This window comes from Talpa occidentalis, unplaced genomic scaffold (assembly GCF_014898055.3).
Source record: "Talpa occidentalis isolate TD23 unplaced genomic scaffold, MPIMG_talOcc4v2.1, whole genome shotgun sequence".
Classification (NCBI taxonomy): domain Eukaryota; kingdom Metazoa; phylum Chordata; class Mammalia; order Eulipotyphla; family Talpidae; genus Talpa; species Talpa occidentalis.
Genome location: NW_026555331.1, coordinates 84,438,247 through 84,461,752, shown reverse-complemented (window position 1 = coordinate 84,461,752; position 23,506 = coordinate 84,438,247). Strand labels below are relative to the sequence as shown.

At 35.6% G+C, this 23,506-nt stretch overlaps 1 protein-coding gene across 1 annotated transcript in view; it reads left to right on the top strand.

The window, feature by feature from the left end:
• CALCR (calcitonin receptor) overlaps positions 1-23,506 on the top strand; it is a 125,931-nt gene that overhangs the window by 94,751 nt on the left and 7,674 nt on the right. Inside the window, exons 8-11 of the mRNA XM_037507967.2 lie at positions 1,456-1,582; positions 15,926-16,079; positions 21,329-21,389; positions 21,474-21,540. Of these exons, the coding sequence (XP_037363864.1) occupies positions 1,456-1,582; positions 15,926-16,079; positions 21,329-21,389; positions 21,474-21,540 (409 nt within the window). The remainder of the gene's footprint in view (positions 1-1,455; positions 1,583-15,925; positions 16,080-21,328; positions 21,390-21,473; positions 21,541-23,506) is intronic.

Here is a 23,506-nt window from a genome sequence, read left to right as displayed (position 1 = left end):
TTTATGTAACATCTTTTTCTGCTGCTAAGCAAAATAGCATGATAGTGTGTGTGTATGAGAGAGAGAGAGCTCTTCTTCAGACTCCGTGTTTATATTTTTACCATTGATTCCCTCCTGGACTTAAAGTTTTACAGTCCACTCCTACTCAACAAGTTGAGAATTTTAAAGAATTATGTTTGCTAATTTGCTAATGTTTCTGCTTCCTGAAAAGTTGAAAATGTAACAACAGTAATCAAAATATGTAACTCTCATTACTTTCATTACTTCAATATTCTTTGTGCCACAGATAATTTAAAAAATTCATTTTTCTTTGATTGGGAAGTATAAGAAAGCATTGTCTATAAACGTAGACAATTCTCATATTTCATCTTTTGCCAATATTTCCTTTTCAGATTTCCCACTATTATAACTTAATTTCATGATGATATTTTAGGAATAGTTACTATGACCAGTCATTGGATATCATAAACTAATGTTTTAAGATTTTACATGGCAAATGACATTATGTTAGCTATTTTTGAAGGATCAGATATGATAAATGTACTTTTTTTCATCTAGAATAATCTTTCACATTTGTTATAGCCATACTACAGGCTATATTTGCATCAAAAAGTGAAACAGGCTATTCAAACTAATGTTTATTTATGTGAACAATCACACAAACACATGTGTACAGGTTCACAAAGTGACGGAAAAAGGAATGAAAAATCCAGCAAATCGCTTATTACCCAAAAGATGGGATTTGCCAACCAGCAGCAGCACTTGGACAGGACTTGTCAATTCCAGACCACAATATGCCTCATAATGAGATCATAGTTTTGAACTTATTTGAATTCTCTGCTTGTGTCTGAGCTCCACCATCAGGAGAATGTGGAAAGGAGGAATCACATAGGCAATCCCATTTGGATTGGAGAAATAAAAAAATGTTAAAAGAAATGGGGAAAGAGAAAGATGACAGGGGATTTAATAAGCCCATGTGTGTGATGGACCAAGGACATGGATTCAATCCTTTGTCCAGGCAGCGTTGGCTCTAACTTCATGCACTGATATCCCATTTGCCACACGGTTTCTGCCTGGGTACATAAATGAATGTTAGATTTTTTTTTTTTTTCATCTGAAGCACACTACAAATCCTAATGGTTTCTCTTGTTAGAGTCCTCTTAATTAATTTCACAACATTTGTTATAATTAAAAGTGATTTTATCACTCACTTTTTCAATTATTGTATGGAGTCACCTTGAGGACTGAAAACTATGAGGTACCGTGACTAGAAAATTGGTTTTAAAAATTAGAAAGAAAAGTAGTAATGAGCCCTAAGGATTGAATCATTCTCACTTATTTCTATATGTTCTCTCATTTGTTGCTGAGGAAATATTTAAAATAGCACCAAAAAACTTTTTCCAGATACTTCAACCTTTCAGCACTGTGTAATATTTCTGTTTTATTTTCTTCCAGGAACCTTAGCTGCCAAAGGGTGACTCTGCACAAGAACATGTTTCTGACTTATATTCTGAATTCTATGATTATCATCATCCACCTGGTTGAAGTAGTCCCCAATGGAGAGCTCGTGAGAAGGGACCCGGTAAGTGCTGCATGATTTGTTTCTAGTTTTATTTTTAAGGATATGGTATCCCTGAAGAGTGAACATGGAGTTGTTTGACTAAAGTAGCTGTTCATATGTGTAATGATATTTGATTGTGACAAATGAATGTTGTATTAAGCAAGGTATATCATTCATTTGTAACTATTGGAAGTAATGTATTACAATAAAAGCCTGGGAATAACTAAATCATAACCAAATAGGAATCATACAACATATCATGAGTTTTTATGACTAATTAATAATTTATTAATGCCTATAGGAAGTTTACTGAGTGTAACCTGTAAACATAAATGAGAACAGGTAGACTAAGGCCATGCTTCCCAAAGGCCCAGCGTGTTACTAATGGGTTTACAAGTGTAGTGTTATTCCCATCAGCATTCTGGCACCAGGCTGGGCATGGACTGGTCACCTCAGCTACGAGTAGCTATGCATTTACTCTAGTGAGTCATGTAAATATTACCATGTCTTATATCTGCATGATCTGAAAAAGGTTAAATACCCCTAGTCCACTCGCTCCACTCTTATCTCCCAATCTCTGTTAATGGGTCTATTAACTGAGCTTGTCCAGAAACTAGAGGGTGAGGAAGCCCCAAGGCAGATGTAGAGATCCATGTCTCTGGGCCCCTGGGAACCGGGTAGAGAGTGCACTTGAGCACACAAACAGAACTATCCAGCACAAAATAAATGACTGAAGGATATTTTCCTTTTTGTTTCTCTGCTAAGCTGTGCTATGTAAGCATCTGTAGATAGCCTCATCTTTCAAAACTGGCATTTGACAGCTCTGCCAACCCAATGACAAAAATGCGTGAAATCTGCCCAGAGCATGCCTCCTGCGTGACGGTGGCATGACATGGGAAAGCAGCTTAATTTGGCTTCTAATGGATCCACAGTGCTAATAATTTTTGCAGTGTGAATATATCCAGAAGGGCATTATGAGCCATCTTTTAAAAACGTGGCATCTGTTAGCTGAGACAGGCTCCCATCTCACTCATTACAGAATGTGACCCAATTGGCTTACCTTGATGAGTTTTCTTTTTTAATGTCAACTACATTTAATAAGTGTCATCTCATTTCACTTAATCCTCAAAAGGGCCCAGGGAAGGATGGATAGTATTAATGGGATAAACTAAGTCTCAGTGTGTCAGAAAACACATGCCCTCCATGTTGTGGATAATCAGAGTTGGAACGCAGATCCAGACCTGTCGCACATAGAAGCCCATCCTCTCTCCTCTATAGAATATGGTGCTCTAGACTGCTTGATTTGTACTTTTAAGAAGATATGTTCTTAAAGAATGGCAGCCATTCCAAAGTGACAACTGTTCAATACTTACACATACAGAGTATGTTTAATTAGGGACACTGATCCCCACTAAGTTTAAACTAATTGTATAAGCTGTTATACATCTCTCAGTAGAAAAGACTCAAATTTTTGGCTTTCCATTTCCCATAAAGTGTGGAAACCCTGAGAAAGTTACCATCTGTACAGAGTAGACTGAAAATGGCACTTTGGTTATTAAAAAATCCACCCACCAACCTGGGAGCAGTGCTAAGTCAAACTATACAGTATTGTAAATTCCTGAATAGACTCTAACCCATATCTCTTGTGGGGAGTGGGGTTTCAGACCCACAATTCATACCTCCAGCTCACTCTCCGACTTTTAGGCAGAAGGGGTTTCTTATCCCTTGTAAGATCACACTAAACCTGTTATCTTCTCAAAGGAGTCTAAATTCAGGATTTTTCTGACTTGGCTATCAAATTATAGAAGCCATTTAACCATATCTATCAAAGGAAAATAAGGAAGAACTGCCTTACTTTCAAGGGGGTTTCTCAGAGTCGCAAAGAAGCATAAAGCTTTTTAAAAACTTCCAAAGGTATAATGTTGCAAGTGATCACTCGTACAAGACTGCTGCTAGCTCTTGTTTTATAGCTAATTCCCTCGGTCTCTGGTCTTGACTTTTCCAACCAAGTTGTTACTCTATTCATTGTTCTTAATGGCCTCATGAGCTGTTGTCATTGGGGAATTACACTTTCATGGGATACTTTAGGGGCAGACATGCTTGCGTACTCTGCCAGTCAGCTCACAGACGGTCTCCTAGCCAACAAGCCAGCCCTGCTCTGCCTCATAGCTCCCTATTGCCTAGAAACCTTTAATAGAGTCCGTGAGCATGTGTCCAGGGACCTGGCTTAGTCTCTATGCAGCTGATTTCCTGGGAGAATGTGCGTGTGAGCATGGGAGAGCCAAAGAAATTACCAGGAAACTTCCTCTGGATATGGAAGAGAGAGGGTGGCGCTCACATACATTAGACATTCTCAAGGTGGCACAAGTTTGAAAAGCAGGAAAGAAACCATAAAAGAAGCTTTTATGTCATGACCAGCACCTGGTTATCTTAGCCAATATATTTTTAACCTAAAATACTTGTTATTTTTGTAAGAGCAAACTTCCTAGGGAAAAAACAATAGAACACTTGAAGAGAGAATTTTTTCCAGTCAATTAATTGTTTATTGAGCATCCAAAACTCAAATTTTAGTCTTTTGCCTGAACTAAATTCTTATTATGTGGAGAAAATATCTATTTATGACATTCCCTTCACAGTCCCTAGGAATGTATGTGCCCAGCCCCCGATGGAAATAGTTTCCTGTGTCTTGCAACCATGCATATGGGGTTCAGTCATTTGTTTGCCTATTTCAGGGTGTGTAAGTGTGTGAATTAATGGAAAACAAAAGAGCAAAAAGTGTGGATATTTTACTCCATGTGTCTAAATTAGAAGCCTCTTTTCCTCTGAGGTTAGGCAAAATAAAAACAAGTCGCCAAATAAAATGGCGAATGAGGATTGCCATAATGTGTGAACACACCTCGTCCTATTTCACATTTCCAAATGACAGTAGACAAACTTTGGAAAATTGTATCTCTTACCAAATACATATAAACAGTATAGGCTAAAACTAAATAACCACCATGACAAAAATTAATTCTTGTTAGTATATTGTGAAGCAAACACTCTACCAAAATGAAAAAAATTAGGTCATTTGTTTCTAAGCACTTTCTCCATTTGAATACATCCATTGTTTTCCAATGAGAATGTGTTAAATCTCTTATTTACTTTCTATATTCAAACAGTAAAGGACTCTTTGATTGATTGATTTTTAATTAATGTATTTTTTTTTCTTAGATCTTTGTCAATTTTTGCACAGTATTTGATTTCTCCCCTCTGGTGTAGTCCCTGTAGTTCTCCCAAAGGTATGGCACCACAGTCTCTTGGACTGTTTTCTTTAGGTAAAACAAAATTAGCTAGAAAAAGAGCAGGGGAAAAAACCTCTCAAGCCATGCTTTGGTGCATTGCATTATTCACCCTTGAAACTGCTTATTTTCTACCTTCCACGAGAGACACAATTCTTGAAATTTGTGTTATATCTCACCTTGAAAATACATCATCTGCCATAAATTTACTAATAGAAACACAATTTCCTAAGTATTATATAATGTATGTAATTATATAAAAGTATTATATATAACATATTAAACATATTATTATTATTATATATAAAGGAAATTGTTGTATTTTACAGAGGCTAGTACAAATTAATGGGAGAAACAGAGCCTATTCCACACTTGGTATTGGAGCAACTATATGATAACTAGGGAAATAAAATACATCTTGAATATTCTCTTTTCAAAGAAAATTATGCAAAAGACTTTCCCCATCCAAAAGACTATTAAAGTGAATTGAAGCTGAAATAAAGTCAAACATCAAGAAAGAAGAAAATTTCCCTGTTGTGATATATTTGGGTAGAGAGGATATAAACAAGAACTAGGAAGGTTTAACTACTATTTAGGAAAAGGAGGTTTTCCTAAGGGTGAAGTTCTCGGCCTCTAAAGAGATCAACAATATAATACCTAAACACTGAAGATGATGTCATCAATAATGACTGTCACCAGCAAATCATATATTTAAAATTTACTCTTTAAATTAATAATTTAAAATATTGCTTTTTTTCTCAAAAACTTATATTCCAGAAAACTAAAGATCACCCCTAGCCAAGTAGAATAGAGATAATAAAGAAAAATCCAAGAGAGAAGAGACAAAGAAAACACAGCAGCAAAAAAAATTTGTTATAGGAAGTTATCAGATCTTGTGAATCTATAAACATTGGTGAAAATTGTAACTAACACCAGAAACATAACCACAATCATAAGTTAAAGTCCAACCATCAATATACTTCATCTATCTGTGATTCAGGCGCATGTCTCCTTTAAAACAAAAAGAATACACAATTTTTAAAGATACTTTCTCTCTTAAGCAAACTTAAGAGAGTTGTGGGTTATTGTTTCATTTTGACCCAGTTCTCAGGTCACTGACTCAGCTTAGGAGGGAAAAATTTTTTCCTTCCCTGCGCCCAAGGGGATATATTAAAAAGAAAGTTATGTCTTATAAAAAATAAATAAATAAAAGAGTCGGCATCATCCCAAATGCTGTTTCACTACTTCTGGAAGAATTTATTTTATTTTGTTGGGGGCAAAAGAAAACACAATGTTCTTGCTCTTCCTTAGGGAATCCTGTAGTCCATTTCTTCTGTTGAAAGTTTTTGGTTAGGCAGAATCTCTTTTGTAAAACCAAGGGTGAGAATCTTGCTCCTTCACATACTCAAAAAAAAAAAAACAAACCTAAAGTCAAAATAAATCATGGCATAAATAAGGGCTGAATAGATCCTCAGTTTATTGAGTGATGTGAAAATTGCCCATTGTCATTTGTGTCATTTAGCATTTCATTTCCATAATATCTAAAATTTCATTTTCTTGTTCTTTCTGCTTATTCGATGATCTTCATGTCAAGTCAGGAGGCAGAATTAAAAGCATTGTACTTGCTGCATCTAAAGGAAGTTGGCAGGATACTTGTCATTTTCTAGAAAGAAATGTCTCTGTGAACTTTTATCTGGGTCTGAAAAGGACAATATAGGAAGATTAGTTTTACTGAGAACCTGAACACTTTGCACCTCAAAAGCTAAAACAATCAAGTCACATTTGCTTTTAAGTCTCTAATATAAGTAAAGTCAAATGAGTCCCAAGTTCTGAAAAACAAAGTGAATTTTCCTAAGTCTCATTAGGAGACTCTGAGCCCACAGACCATATTTGAACTTCATCCTGGTCCCAAGACCAGCTTAGGAAAATGGATGCTCAGAACAGAAGCACTAGAAACTGATGAAACCCACTGTAGAAACTGGACCTCTCCTACCCAGCCCTATCGAGGCTGGTACAAAGTAAGGGATATAAATGTGAGGGAAGTGACAGGGACAGCACATTTTTTGAGATAAGGGATCAATGACAGATAAAACTAGATTGAAGTTATTCATTTCTGTAACCTATGAAATTTGTTTGGAAATGAAAAAGTATGATGCACATGGGACAATGGTGAAGTTTCATGCAAGAACCGGTGGTGGGAATTTTATGGGGAATGGACAATGATGTAAAAGATATAAATTTTAAAAATTAGAAAATAATGCCAAGATGTGGCAATGGAATAAAGTATCCCACCTACCCTGACCATTTATGCTATTTCATTTTGCTTCTATCTCAAAACATAATAAATGGTTTTTTCACCAATATCTTATGGCAAAGAAAAACATAGAGGGTTTTTATGCCTTTTAAAATATATTATTTAGGGCCTCCCTGGTGGCACAGGGGTTAAAGACAGCACTATCAGGCTATCACCAGCCTTTGCAGCATGAGTTCAATCCCCAGCCAGCCAGGGGGCAACTCACATGGCGCAGCAGACCTCTACTCCTTGCCCGCTTCTCCACTCAGCGGTGTATTTCAGTAGATCTGCCTGTTCTGCTCCCTACTCTCTCTCTGGTGAATCCTCTCACCCCCCCCACCCCCGTACCTTTGGCTTACACCCCAGTTCTTGTATGCAAAAATAGTTTTTTTAAATAAAAAATAATAAAATGTAATATTTATATTCAACTTCTTTCTCATATGGACTTGAAGAATTTATTCCTAAAATGACTATAAACATAAACTCATCAACCCAATCTCACCCAATCTCCAGTTTCCTTCATCTGGCCAATCTAGGAGAAACCTCTATGCAGAAAATCAGTGACTTACAAATGCTATCTTGTGACATGGTTTATATACTGAGTCTTCAAACCCGCATTTGCAGCTAGTTTCCCTGCTTTGAAAAGACTGTCATGAATTTAATGCATACCTTATTATAGGTTGTTTTCATTCTCAAAAAACTTGCAGTTGAACAACTAGCAGTACCACACATTTTTGGAGGTATGTCAGTTTATTGCTATAAAACAGTTGACAATAGTCAATTTGGTATTTGCTGTACTTAGCTGGATTCTTGGTGAACATCAGGATCTCAATTATTTATTACAGATTACTTTTCAGTCTTTAAAAAATAACATCATTCTGCCTCCCTTTCCTAATATTTAAAATTAAGGTAATAATAGTGGGTTATTTGTGAGCGTTGAATGAACTGATACAACCAAAATCCACAAAACAGGATCTTAGCACATAATTCTCAAATATTAGCTGTTATTATTTATATTATAGTTGTTACCATTGTTGTTAGGCCTTAAGCACTTGTCATTTTCTAACCATGGCACCCGGTTTCATGTCTGTGCTATATGGAATGGGAGATGTTAACGTGGCATTTGTAAAATACTGCTTAAATCCTAAGGGACTAAGTGTAAAAGCAGAATGCACATATGCAGAGGTTTGTAAATCACAAATAACCAAAAGGGCTGTGGCCTGGGAATTTAAAACTAAATCACTCATGACTGGAGAATCCCCAGTGAGGAGTGTTAGAATATCCTCATTACACCATATAGAGAAAGGCCCTTGAGCACAACAAGCTGTTAATTTTATTCCCATGCTGCATTCTAGCAGACTTTCTCTGCACCCTGTTTTCGGTTTACTTTGATTTTGTTTTCTGAACACTTCCAGAGTGTTTTGTTTGCCAGTTTCTGGATCATCTTCCAATGTATTTATCTTAAAGGGACTTTTTTTCTCTATGGCATTTTTTTTCCTTCTGAACACACCAAATCATCACTACAATTGCAGATTCAAACTCATTTTCTCTGTCAGCTCAGAATTACATGAGACTCACATTTAATTGAAAATGTTACATCTTTAATTTCCTCTTTAAAAAGACTGTAGTACTTTCTCATAGTTAAAGTTTACTTTCTGACTGGAAGATTTTTATTCTGACTTCAACTAGTTTTAAAGACCAATAGTATTCAAGTTAATATGAGAGACTTTTTGCTCTTTAGTTTATCAATTGCACTGTCATCTTGACAAAAAGCTCTGTAATCCTTCCTCTCATGAGGTTTTAGTATATATGTGAATCAAGGTCAGGACATTTCCCACTGCATTGTGACCCCATTAGAAGAGAAAACATGTGCTTTTTGGTAGTTAGGATTATTAGCACTGTACTTGTTAGAAATGCAGACTCTCATGCCCCATATCAGGTCTTCTGAGTCAGAATCTTTTAATACTGGGGCCCAAGAATTTGTGTTTTAACAAGTACTTCCACTGATTCTGATGCATGCTAAAATTCAGAAACTGCTATAGACTTTTATTATTTACATTTGAATTGAATATATTTTGAGGAATTCGTAATAACATGGCTTTCAGTATTTCATACACTAATAAGTAAGCTGTTTATGTTTTTTTATTGGCATAGAAGAACTGGGGAATAGGTCAGAGGTGCAGGGTGTGAGAAGATTCACCGGAGATGAAGTGGGGAGCAGAACAGACCGATCTACTAAAATACACTGCTGAGGGGAGCAGCAGGCAAGACAGGAGAGGTCTGCTGCACCCTATGTGGGTTAGCTCCTGGATTGGGATCCAACTCAGCCCATAGCAGTTATAGTGCTGAGACTTAACCCTTAGGCCACCAGGGAGGCCCCCCTTTACATTTCTTTTAAAAAGATTTATTCATACAAGAACCAGGGTACAGGCCAGATTTGCAGGAGGGTGAGAGGATTCACCAAAGACAGAGCTGGGAACAGAACAGGTAGACTGACAAAATACACTGCTGAAGGGAGCAGTAGGGAGACAGGAGAGGTCTGCTGCGCCATGTGGGACCCTTGCCAGCTGGCCGGGATCGAACCGGCGCTGCAGAGGCTGTGGACAGCTTCACAGCTAGGCGCTCAACCGCCTGCGCCACCAGGGGAGGCCCCCCTTTACATTTTAATACCAAGGAGTAGTTTAAAAATATTTCAAGCTTTCATGATGTATGAAAGGGATGGAGAATAGGTAAACCATATGTGCATTTTGGTTCTCTGTGTATCAAAATCACCCTCTCACTTTAAGAGAGGAAAGCTGGGAAATTTACCAACCTAATCAAATGAGAATATTAATCTCATTTGAACTGTCCTCTCTGGTAGGCAAACAAAAGTAATACCTTACCACAGCATTGCCCACTCCAGTTTTGAACAACTGAGGACAGATAACAGAAATACAACCTTAATTCCCCAAGATTTTGTGCCCACAAGAAATAGAATAATGCACGGGCTACAGAGATAGAAGAGGCAGAACAACAAGTGGCTGCAGTGCTAGCTGATACATTGTTGAGATATATCTCTTGGTCAGCAATTTCTAGAACATTCAGAAATGAATGAAATTGTGATTTTTTTAGAAATATATCAGACTCCAACAAAATTGAGTAATAAGTCAGAACTTTTGTTTTGACTTTTAGTCATTACAAACCTCTCTCTCCTTTTCACAAGAATTTGCTACTCTGTATTTTTGTCAATGACTTCTTGCTGTTTCCTGGTTCTTTTGGATGATTTCAGTGAAGCATATGTTGACGTATGCTTCTGTCTGAATCTGGTAGTCTTTGTAGAAGTGACTAGAACATGGATAAAGTCCTAACTCAGACAGTCATTCAGTGGAGACTGCATTGCTTTTGTATCCTGATTACTTTTTCTAAAGCAAAACTCCACATTGACTCTGAAAGTATAAAATTCTTTGAGCATTGCCTGGCATATTTCCCTTGGGAGTTGGAAGAAGCCCTTTCTATTTTTTCCTGAAACGCTTCACTCACACAAAACACTTCTCTGGAGCAGTGCTATCTTAACTCCCCTAAAAAGTTCGAAGAGAAGTTGCCCTGGAGGAAAAAAAAAGGATCAAAAAGTATCCCTCTGAAGATAAACAATCCTTGATAGTTTGAATGTCATCTAAAAATTAAAAATGCTTTGGAAAAAATTTTTACACTACTCTGACTAATCTGAAAGGCAAACATATTATCAGCAGGAAAACCAAGGATGAAAACGAAGTAAAAATCTCCACTGACATCTGGAAAAATTTAGGGCATGAGAGATCAGGTCTGATGTACCTTTGAAATGTTTCACATTCCAGAGAAACACTCTTATTTCACCCCATAAACTCTCTACATTTGGAATGCAGTTCAGTGGAACAGATAGCTTTCCTAAAAGTCTGAAATATTCCAATACCTAGTAAAGAAATTGAACTTGGAAATTATAAAGCTTTGTTTGAAAGTTTATAAATTATTCTGCTTGATGAGAAAGGTCTAAAGAGAAAAGCAGTACAGTAGAGTGGTTGCCTACTAGGTGTGATGGGTATTAAGTGTATAAAATTAAATCTTCGTATAATCAATTTTATTCTCCAAAATCCCTCAAATCATCCAGTAAGTATAGTTTATGATGCTGTACAGAGATTCTTAGGCACACTAAAGTGTGAGAATACTGTTTTCTGGGCATCTTTTTCTGATGGGAACACTCAATTTCTTGCTTTAAAATAGCTTCCAAAATGATAAGGACCAGGTATAAGGAGGAAGCAGCAGTGATAAATAACATCATTAATCTTTTGTTGCATCTTATTGGAAATTTTATAAAACCGGTGTTTCAGAATTAAAAGCAATAGAAAAGATGAGAAAAAGGAGTCCTTGACTTTACAAAATATAAAATAATTCAACTTTCTTTAACTACATTCTAAAATATTCAGATATCTCATTCTCACATGATATATCTCAAATCACAATTCACAACTTCAAAAAATTAAGTAAGGGAAATAAAACTCTTCAACATCCCTCATCTCATCAGATCTGCTATCTCCTATTTTGTTCAAGAATGTTTACCAGGAATGAGAAATAAACTCACATTTCTGGGCTGCTCTATTCCAAGACTGCCTGCTCATGTCTATGCATGTGTCTATGAAAAAGGTTTCTTTTCACAAACTTCTTTCTGTCAAAAGCACAAGCAGCTCTCTGCTCTCCTTTCTCCTTTTCCTAATAAACCTGTCCTTTTTAAAATGTAAAAAAGAAAAAGAAAAAAATACTCAGACTTCCAATCACGCCTGAAGAATGAGGTTATTTGTAAATATTTTTCTTATGAAACTAAAAGCTAATTCTAAAATCTCTTCTTCAGTAACATTACTTTAAAACTATTCTGGTCAACTATATCTCAATTTAAAAAGAAAAAGCCCAAAATTAAAATTCCTTCTCATGGATGACGGCAGATTGATCAAGAGTTATAAAGCAGGACTTTTTACTGTCATTTGTGTATTTTTGCTGGAATTTTTACTTCCTAATGAACCAGAGTTTGGAGGTGAGGAGAAGGGACACTGAGTAAATTTGAAAGTGACGAAAGTTTGTTCTCCTTTACTTGAAATGATAAGGGGACCAGCAAAAATACATACTTCTGAACAGGTTTCCTGTAAAGATGGCCACTGTGAAAAAATGTTTCAGTCACATACATAAATGGTATTTCAGTGGAGAACATCCATCTTAATGTTACATGTAATTGGATTCAGTTGAAATGTAATTCTTCTATCACCCCTTTATGAGTAAATAAAAGTAATTATGGATTTTTCATTTACTAGGGGGCTTGAAAAGTTCTGGATGATTTGCGTGCAGTGTAAATGATTGCGAAAGGTAGACCATTGTTACCAACTGAAAAGCCAGTGTATTATCAAAATTAAACTATCAAGTTCTTAGGAAACTCTATTTTTTAAAATATTTTATTTGAACATTATCTCAAAACTGGGACTATATTAAGAATAACTTCAAATCATGAAGACTGGAGTGTTTGCAAAGAATTCATATGCCCAGTTTGAAGACCACTGTACAAAAGAGCTATTTACCAAGGCCACCGGGTATAAGTGACAGGTTGTAGTAGACCTTAGGGATGTTACTTTCTAAAGATACCTTGCTGAATATTTAGAAGAACATGACAAAGCCTCAGTATGTGCCCACAGGGATCCTTCAGCTGTTGTACATTTTCTATTGCTACCAGTAGTCTGACCCCTTCAAATATGTACTGATCTTTGCAGACATTTGCAAGAACAATAGAACTATTAAGGCAAAAGGACCCTGGAATTTATTTGTTAAATCTTGGTTAAGTACCTCTTGTGTGGGTACTTGATGAAAAATCAAATTAGGATTTAAAATACTTTCAATGCGCAATATTATATACACTGCTCAAAGTCATATTCATTCAGGTTTAGAAAGCATCTATTATTCACCTTCTGTGAATATATTATTGGATTTGAATTCTGAGGGAGAAGGTGGGCGAAACAATGAGACAGAGAGATAAATTTGGCAAACACATTTTTAACAGCAATTACATATTCACTCAATATGTAATCTAGATGCTCATTAAGTGAAATTTAACAAAAAAATTAACCTGGTAAATTGAGCCAACATAAACCACAATTCTTTATTTTATTCAGGGTCTTTTAAAATGTCTTCAGCTCTGAGTAAAATATCTAAAAAATCGATTCTTCTTCCCCTGCTCAAGTAAATAGAGTTTTTGTATCCTTCTTTTTGTGTTGAAATGAACTCATGAGAAAACATTTTTAGACGCTTCAGGAGATGTTAAAATAAACATGTTTAATCACCAGAGATCACTCTGAACCCGTAGCAAAGTTTATTTCTGCTTTTTAAAAGAATTGGCAGAATAACTTTGGCAGTTTTGATTCAGTACAAAAGTTGTCTGGAATTAGTATTATTCATACCATTTCAAACTAATTTTTCACTATTTTGAGTTATTTATTAATTATGTGTAAAGTGATGAAATTGATTTAATTTCCATAAGTTTCCAAACTTGTGATAGCCTCCAGTAACAAAAGGAAAAGGAGAGAGATTCTTTGCATGTGCTCCATTTTCTTCAGTATTGTCCATGAAATTGTGAGAAGTGAATTTATAGCAGGTCACACGTTTTGCTAGAAGTCTGCATTGCAGTCCTCAAATGATGCAAAAATTGGAGGAAGAACAGAGTGCATGATAATCTTCATTAATGCGTTCAACTCTGGAAGTATCTACAAATTCAAAGTGAATGGATTATTTAATGTTAATAATGCAGACCCCATCAATCCAATTTATTTATCCCCTCTGATTGAGGTAGTGGGCTTTGTTATGTACCTAAGAAAGAATTCTTAAATCTTAAAGCTGGATGCAGAAATTACCTTTTTAAGAAATCATGTATGGTTGCATATATTTGTTTCTGCATTTATCTCCTCACCGAAGGTGACTTTCTTAGTTGCAGCACTAAACTTTATCTTTGCAACCCCAGGACCTAGTCCAGGAATCAAGATAAAAACACAAGCATACCTTCTGCATAGACTTATCCGCTATTTTGAAATGTGGTCTAGTGTTCTGAGGCACAAATAAACTGTAAAAAGTGATAAAATATGCATTTTAATCTAACTCTAAAAGAATAAGTCCTTTAAGAATTATGTAGTTATTATTTTGAATTCTTCTTTGCCTGTTTTAAAAGCAAAGCAAAGCCGAAACATCTTAAAATTTCCTTAGTATTCTACTCTATCTAACCATGTAAAAAAAAAAAAAAAAAACCTTGAAAATATTCACCTGATATTCTGTTTTACCATTGAGAGAGATGTTGCAAGTATTTTTTTATGAAAGAGAAACAGCATTGATAGAAGGGTCATAATTCAGTCAGGGACTATGTGACTATATATTATTCATCTTGATATTCTGAGAGTTCACACAGTTCTGCCTCATAGTGGTTGCTCCATAAATATGTGCTAAATGTACTTAAATGACCTTGAATATCTTGAGTACAGGGTTTTTAGTTAGGCATTTACATTAGAAATCCTTAAAGATATTTTGAAAACACAGAAAGGAGATGAGGTCTGTTTATATATTTTTTGTAAGTGCTCCCCAAATGACACTGATAAGCAGCCCTAGTTAGGAACCACTGATCTAAGTGGTGACCAATCTTGTAAACATTCTAGACTTATCTAATTATGTTCAGGAGATATGGAAAAAACTTCATAGATGTGATTTTCACAATTTTTGTGAATATTCAAGCCCTTTATTACTGCAGTGTTTTACGCTGGACCCAAATGTAGTTGATCCTCATTATACACAGATTCCATATTTGCAAATGTGCTGATTTGCTAATTATTTGTAACTCCAAAATCAATACCCCCAATGCTTTCATGGTCATTCACAGACAAGGGCAGAGGCAAAAAAATTGAGTCATTTGACACACTCACAATCCCTGCTGAGGTCAAAGAAGGCGATGTTCTGTCTTCCTGTTTCAGTTCTCATACTGTAAACAGGCCCTTTTCATGGTCCATTTAGTGGTATATTTTCTCATTGTGGGCTTTCTGTTGGTGATTTCACTGTTTAAAATAGTGCAGAGAGAAAAATAATAATAAAAAAATAAAATAGTGCAGAAATGTGGTCTAGTTTTCTGAGGCACAAATAAATTGTGATATGACTTACAGAGAGATACTTCCTTGAGGCAGAGGTTAGTACTATTGACCATGAATTTAATGTTAACAAATCGATAATATGTATTATATAAGATGTCTTTAAGCAAAAAAAAAAACAAAAAACCATAAAACAAAGTTATACAGTGATTGGTTAGTAAATGTAACCAGAGGCTTGCAGGAACATAATCCTCATCGATAGATCAGTGAACTTCAGGAGCAGCATTAACAATCTCCGGATTATTTGCCTCCCTGGCCATAGAAAAAGGGCCATAAAAGTCACTGATGACTCCTTGAATACTATCAAAAATTATAAGCTACAGACACATTACAGGAAAATGAACCTAACTGTGCAAGTCACCAGAATGTAACAAGAAAAGAACATTTGGGGAACATGGCCCCATCGCCCTGGTAGGCTGTTTATATGTAATACCAGGTACTTGTAATATCACTGTCACTTGGATTTGTGGACATAAGGGTGGCATGTGTTGACAAATGCTTAGGGAAATTGCCTTGTGAGCTGAAAGCAGATCCTTTGGCTCATTTTCACAATTTCTTTCTTCCACTGCCAGACCCTTACCAATGTCTTCCACTGAGTATTTCCATTTCTTTCTGACAGGTGAGCTGCAAGATTTTGCATTTCTTTCACCAGTACATGATGGCATGCAATTATTTCTGGATGCTCTGCGAAGGGATCTATCTTCACACACTCATTGTGGTGTCTGTGTTTACTGACAAACATCAAATGCGGTGGTATTATCTCTTGGGCTGGGGTATGTATTTTCTTCAGCTGAGTATTTTTGAATATTTACAGTCTTCTTCTAGTCTCAGCCACAGAACAACTTGCATCTTTAGGCATGGTGGGACACAGGTGGTGGAAAGAGCTCAGTTTCCAAGAGAACTTGGTGGAAGTCCTTTACTAAGCTCATACAGACTATGGTGAACATGGAGGGAAGTGCAGAGGAGGGAGTGATTAAGAGAATGTCCTTAGGAAGCAAACCCAGCTAATGGATGAACAAAAACATGTCCTGATTGTGATTAGACCTTCATCAGTTTTTTAATCACCTGTTTGTAGAATTAAGGAGAATTTCATATATTGTCTTCTGTACCTCCTCTACCCTGACCCCACTAACCTTCAAGAACATTCCTTCTGGTCAACCCATCAGCAGTTTTCCTCCAGTGAAATTTCAGGAAGTGGACTCCAGCTGAGCATTAGACATCATCACCTCAACCTCCCAGTTAGAACCTACCTGACATCATAGCACATAGTAGTGACTTTGAAAATTTACATTTAGATTGTTTAAGAAGTACCATCTGTAACGACTTGCTAAGGTGAGGTGCTGAGGTCTCTGATGACTCTTTGCAATCTCCCATAGCTGCTAAAGTCCAGCTCCCTCTGGTTGAAGGGGAACAGATAGACAGTAAGGCAAACAGACAGAAAAAGCTTAGGAACAAAAACATGTTGCCTTATGAAATAAATAAATAAAAACACATCCTTGAAACTCCCATACCAGAGAAGGAAGCTGTGGGCCATTCCACACGGACTGATGAGCCAAAAATTGCCCACACTATCCATAAAAGGGTAATTAAGACTCTTGGAGCAAAGCCTATATGGCTTGCCTTCAACTAAGTATGCCCTTTAATGCAGCATTTTGGAGAACCCTAAAAATATTGATAAGAAAGGAAGGATTTAATGAGGAGGAAAGCTAACCAAAAGGTTTTCTAAAAACATCAACCTTTGTGTTTAAACCCCTGTCTGAAAAGCACAGTTACTTACTTTATAGAATTGTGTCTGGGAAGTCATACAAGGAACCCAATGTCTTTTCCAGTCTATATTGTGGTTGATTCCATGCAGTATGTATTCCCATAACAGCCCTCCTTAATAGGAATATATGGATTTTAGTCAAATACATTGTTCAAACACAACGCGATAATCTTATAATCGTGGATTAATAAGACAGATATTTTGGGTGCCTCAGAGGTGAGCAACGATGCCACAATTCTTTGGTTGCTTGTAACAGAGAATATGATGTTCTAATTTAAGCCAAAAGAGAAGTGATCAGAATCTAGGGTATTTCATAGAAGTCAAGGTCCAAAATGTCACTAGGCTACTAAAAGGTGTACCTTGGCACCAGCCAGAAGCACTCTCCCTCTGTCTTTTGTCTCTGCTTTTCTCCAAGTATATGCTTTAACTCTTCTCTTTCTCTACAGGCAATAGACTACAGGGTCTCTACTCCCCTAATCCTAATGGTAAATACAGCCTACCCCAAAGCTTCCTGAGTTCATATTTTTCTGTTCTAGGTACACAGAGAAAATTAAATGTCTGTCTGTAAGTCCCAATTTTGAATATCAGGCCAAGAACATCTGATTGACCTAACTGAAATCAGGGGCTGACTATGGTTCAAGGACATTGAGGGGGAGGACACTGTCATATAATGCAAACACGTCTGAGTATGAGTAACCCACCCAAAACAAATGGGAGAGGAGTGAACTAGACAGCCATCTAGAAGACACCCCAAATCACCTCATCTGTAGATTGTTGCCCCGCAAGAGTAGGGAGCAAGCCCAGCATCCTGTTTCTTTAACAGTCCAGTGAAATTAGAAATCAGTCTTGTGACTATGCTCCTCAACCCACAACAGATACTAGTTTTTCCTGCTCTTCCCTGTCTCCAACATAGGCCACAGTGCATTCAAAGTGGTCTTTTTTTTTTTTTTTTTTTTTCATTTCTTTTAGCTCCAGCCATCCACAGAAGCTAAACTTTTCTTTCCCTGCCCTTCTCAGGCTCATAATACTGTCACAATGATTTGGTCTTCCAAAGTTTGTCTTGCCAGGACTCATCTGGGTGTATTTTAAAGCCTCCAATTGCAATTCTGATCATGACAATAGCAGTAGTTCTTGGTCACATGTCTTCCAGTTGAAGACACAAAAACACACACCACAAAACACACACACACATACACACACACACACACACAGCATTTCTGATTCCATTTTAATTATTTCCTTTGAAATAAAGTGTACAACTTACTTTTTGTACCAGTTTCGATTATTCAAAAACTTTTTTCTACCACACTGAGAAAATTTTCCATGGGAGAAAAATACTGCAAATTTATTCTTGCCTGTGACATTCAGCAGAGATGAGGGCATCATGGAAGGAACAATTTATATGTCTCTTTCCAAATGATGCATTGTGAATTAGTTACAAAACTTTTTGGCATCATCATAGACAACTCGATGAAGACATCTGCTTAACACACATAAACAATTCAAAGGAAAAAAAGGGACAAGCTGTTCAGCTGCATCAAAAAGAAGGTAATGAATACAAGTAAAATAATTATGGGATCTAAGTATTTAATCACAAAATACTTAAAACTTTATCAGGATGAGTCAAGTAAAATCCTAAAAAACATTGCAATCGGTGAGGTAAACAGGATTGTCAATTTAAAAGAATTGGAAGTATTTTCACAAATGTTTGGGAAAAACCCTTTTTTTAGCATACCAGAGCTAAATCTGTTTTTCTCTATTTTTGCATATGCACATACACACGTGCACACCATGCCACTGAATGTTAAGATTTATAATTCACACCACCCAATCTCAACTCTGAGAGCAAATTTGAAAGACAACTGTGATAACATATTTTAAAGCAATAGCCCTCTCTTTGAACTTAAAGCACTATCTTTGAATAGGAGAAAACAATTAAAAACACAACCAAAATAACTTCTGAAGAAAGTTTCACAGAAAGTTTTAAAAGAATTTAATGGAACAAAAAATAATATTCTACTTAATAACCTCTTTATTGTCCTTTTGAGGTTACTTTCACATTAAAACACTATGATATTAAATTTTACAATATCAAGTAGTAAGGCATAAACTTTGAAAGGAGTATGAAATTGAGGAGCAGAAGATTTGGTCCAAGAAACCTATGTGCTAAGATCTAACTTTGCAGATGATGCTACTCTCATGCATTCATTTCAGCTGTGAATAATTTTACCAACCCCAGGACCTAGAAAGGATCTCAAAGATTGTAAGAGACATCACTATCTGAGTGAAAAGTGTCTGGTAGTGACATTTTACTCAAAAGAAAGTGAACATTTACTTCTTTAAATAGGATCTTCCATCCTATTCTGTACAGGACTGATAATTGATCGATTTCTCTCAAATCAAAGCAACTTCACATGCTGAAGTTTAGTTCTTAGAAAAAAATCATTTATTTTAAAACCTTCTTCAGATTGATTTGTTGCCTTGTTAGTTCTTCCTTTTTAGAAATCAAAGAAGGAAATTCTCCCCATGGGCATTTACAATAAACAAATAGAATTTATTCAGTCCCTTTCAAAAAAGAATCCTAGGGAGAGAAGAGTACTTTAACCCACACCATAGTTAGTAGGACAGAAGGGTTATTCTGACTCTTGAGGGTCAGAGAGAGAAGTGGAAGAAGAAAGAAAAGACAGACTGCATGAAAAGAGGCATCGTGACTGGAGGAAGGTGAAGTGCCCTAGAAATGAGCAGATACAGATCTACCTGCCTCTTCATATTAATGATCATACATACATTTTCCATACTACAAAACGATGAGATGGGAGTGAAATCTCCATATGGCCCTCTCGCTATCTAATTCTAAAATGTGTATTTCAAAATAAATCCAGAGAATGAGTTATTGTTCTTAAAACCAAGAGGGGAAAGATGTTAGAACTACACTGAACAAAACACAATTATATTTTGTGTAAATAGGCACACTCAGAATTCCTTCAATTGAAACATTTAATCAGTGTTACTAGTGAATTACATGTTTCATGAATTTAGAAGTTGAGGTCCTTCATAGATGAAACCTCATTATTTTGAGGCATTTTCTTTTTGCATATCATTCACAGAAAAAAATTCACTTTTGAGACCCATTTCTTAATCTGATGCTAATTTCTAAAAATGCTATAAACCTCAAAACTAAATCAAGTAAGTTTCTACTGTTCATGGGTACATCTGAGAAAAGAGAAAATCTTTTTTCTACATGAATCACAACCCAACTCTAAATTACATTTATAAAATGAAAATTCATTTTAAAAAGATAGAACCTATATCACATGGTAACTGTCGTTAATAATACTACATTGCCAATTTAAAAGTTCCCAGGAGAGCAAATATTAAGCATTCTCATCACAAAAATTATTTAACTATTTGTGGTGATGGATGTTAACTAGACTTATTTTGGTGATCATTTTGACAGTATATACAATATCAATCCTTATGTTGTACACCTGAAATGAATATAATGTTATGGTGATTGTTCCTCATCTACATAAAAAGATATAGCCTGAGATAATGCATTGCCAAAAACTATCTCCACTGATCTGCTTGTAATTTCAAAGTTGTTTTTTCTACCAACTCTTCAAGTTTAATCAGGGAAGTAGATAGATATTAAGTTACCTTAATAAAGTTTCTGCAGTCAGAACGTAGGCAACATGTTAGCTACTCTGAAGTGTTCTTATTGAAAGAAAACAGAATCAATGTATGTAATATAAACAGGTGGGGGGGAGGAGCCTAGAAGAAATACTATGAACAGCATTGCTTTCTAAACAATCCAACTATTGCTTCCCAGGGCACTCCCTATACATTGACCCATCTCCTCCCCCAAAAAAGAGTACAGCTCACACAAAATGAAAAGCTTTCTGGTTTCAATTAGTAGTTATTAACACCATCATCATCATCATCATCATCACTGACATAAAAATGGTATAATACTCATAATGAGAGTAGTAACATGCTTACCCTACTGGATAATTTATGAAAGGCTTTTAATTACCTGAATGCTCTTAACCAAACTTTCTGAAAGCAAATGATATTCTAACCAAGAGCATTTTTACCTGATTTCACCAGAGATCATTTGTGCAAAAACATCAGGGAAATATCTTGACAGAGACATTACACTTGCCACTATTTTTGAAATAAACTACCATTTTCCATGTAACCGTAGTTACGTCTGAGACTAAGAAACCAGGTGTGATCTGTATTTCTTCACATTTTCAGGGTTCCCATTGGTGCCAACCACTATCCATGCCGTTACTAGGGCGCTGTACTTCAATGACAAGTAAGTGTTATGGTAGATTTTAAGTTAACATTTTTGTATGAAAATCCATTTGTATTCATGTGTTCCTCCCCCCTTTTTCTCCAGCTGCTGGCTGAGTGTGGAGACCCAGTTGCTTTACATCATCCACGGCCCTGTCATGGCAGCATTAGTGGTAAGAATTGGTTTTTAAATCCATTATTAACAGTGTTATCTCTTTGTGAGAATCCCTGTACAGATTGCTAAATGCAGCATATGTTTCATAGCTTCAAAATGAAGCTAATGTAATGATAATCTATGATAACAATTTGATGTAATAGTCTTCAAATTAAAAAAAAATGACATTAATATAATTGGAGGTGAAAATTCATTTCTGTACATGTATTAACAACAATATTATTTTTAAAAAAATCTATAACTAAATGCTCCTAGTTAAAAGCAAATACCAGTGGGTTAAGGGATGGTAAATAGGTATTGCTTTTCAATAAAGAAAGTAAAAAAGACCACAAAATCCCCCTGTACCTTTTCCCCAGGGCTCTGCAAAGCAAAACCATTTCTTATTTCATTTTTGTTACATGAACCATCTTCACAACTACCACTGATCACTCAAAGGCACTTTACACACATACTATTCCTAACACCAATCCTTCAAAACAGATTGTGTTACACATGTGGAAAACTAGACCCAAAGACTCCACTAAAGTCACCCAAAATCATAACTAGTAAAAATTGTCAAGGGAAGAATTTGACTATCTGAATCTTTAAGTTCCATATCTCTACCAATGGCTTACTCTACGTTGGACATATCAGAGCCATCAAATTTAATATTTAGCCATTTTTCCCATTGGTCTCAAAGTCATTGTTTAACTTGGATAAGCGTATGGAAAATAAAAACCGTCTGAGTCTAGATTGTGTTCTTGCGTTGAAAAAGCATCCATTAGCAGCTGATCACATTGGGTTATCATTCATACTGCTCTAAATTTCCTGGTCTTTTTAATGCAAATTCAGGTTTTTTTTTCCTTCTCCAAAGACATGTGTCATACTTAGTAGCCTACTGTCCTCACAAGGCCCCACAGACTCAGGTCTTGAACATTTATAATACCTCATAAGAGTTTTATTATAACTGAAGTTCTCTTCTTTCCTTTCTTCTTCTTTTTTTTTTTTTTGGCAATCACGTTTACGTCTATTCCAAGTAGAAAGGTCATTCTAATCATTTAAAAATAAATTATCAATTAAAAATTTAAAACAACTTCCATTTCCAAACTTATCTTTACAGATAAAAAATAGTTTATGACCAACCAAAAATGGTTAATCTTAAAAAAGAGTGACCATATCAAGTGTTGGAAAGGTGGAGAGCAATTGGAATTCTCATATATAATGCTAGACATATAAAATGGGCTACCTCTATGGAAAATGGCTTGACAGCTTTCCATAAAGTTAAGCATACACTTAATATAATGAAAGAATAATTCCATACCTAGATAACTTATTCAAGAGAAATGAAAACATGTTCATACAAAGACTTATTTACAAATATAGCCTATTCCATCATAATAATCAAATTGTAGAAATCAATTCAATTTCCATCAACAGAAGAATGAATACACAAATTATATATAATTATTCATGTAATAAATAAAAATGAGTGGAATGCCAATATATACAACATAGATGACTCTCACAGATAATATGTTAAACCAAAGAATACTGACACAAAAGAGTACATACTATATAATACTCCATTTCTATGTTAACAGAAATTAGTGGTTGCTTAAAGTATGTGTGTTGGGGGTAGAGATGTTCATCTGCAAAGGTAGGAAAGAAATTTCTGGAATGATAGAAATACTTTTTTGTTTGGTATGATTGTTAAACACATGCATCCATTTCTCTAAAATTCTCTAATGTAAACTTAAAATCCATTTTATTTAATGTACATTATACCCCAATTAAGTTATTTTCTTTCTTTAAGTATTACTACTAGGGTAAAGGACTATGGGTAACTTGGTGGTTGGGATGGTGAATTGACACACATCTCAGGAGATGTGATCCTGTCCCCCCAAATCATATACAGTGTTGTAAACCAATGTTGCCTCAATTAAAAAAATTACTGATGAATATGCTAAATATTTTTAAAGTGTTAT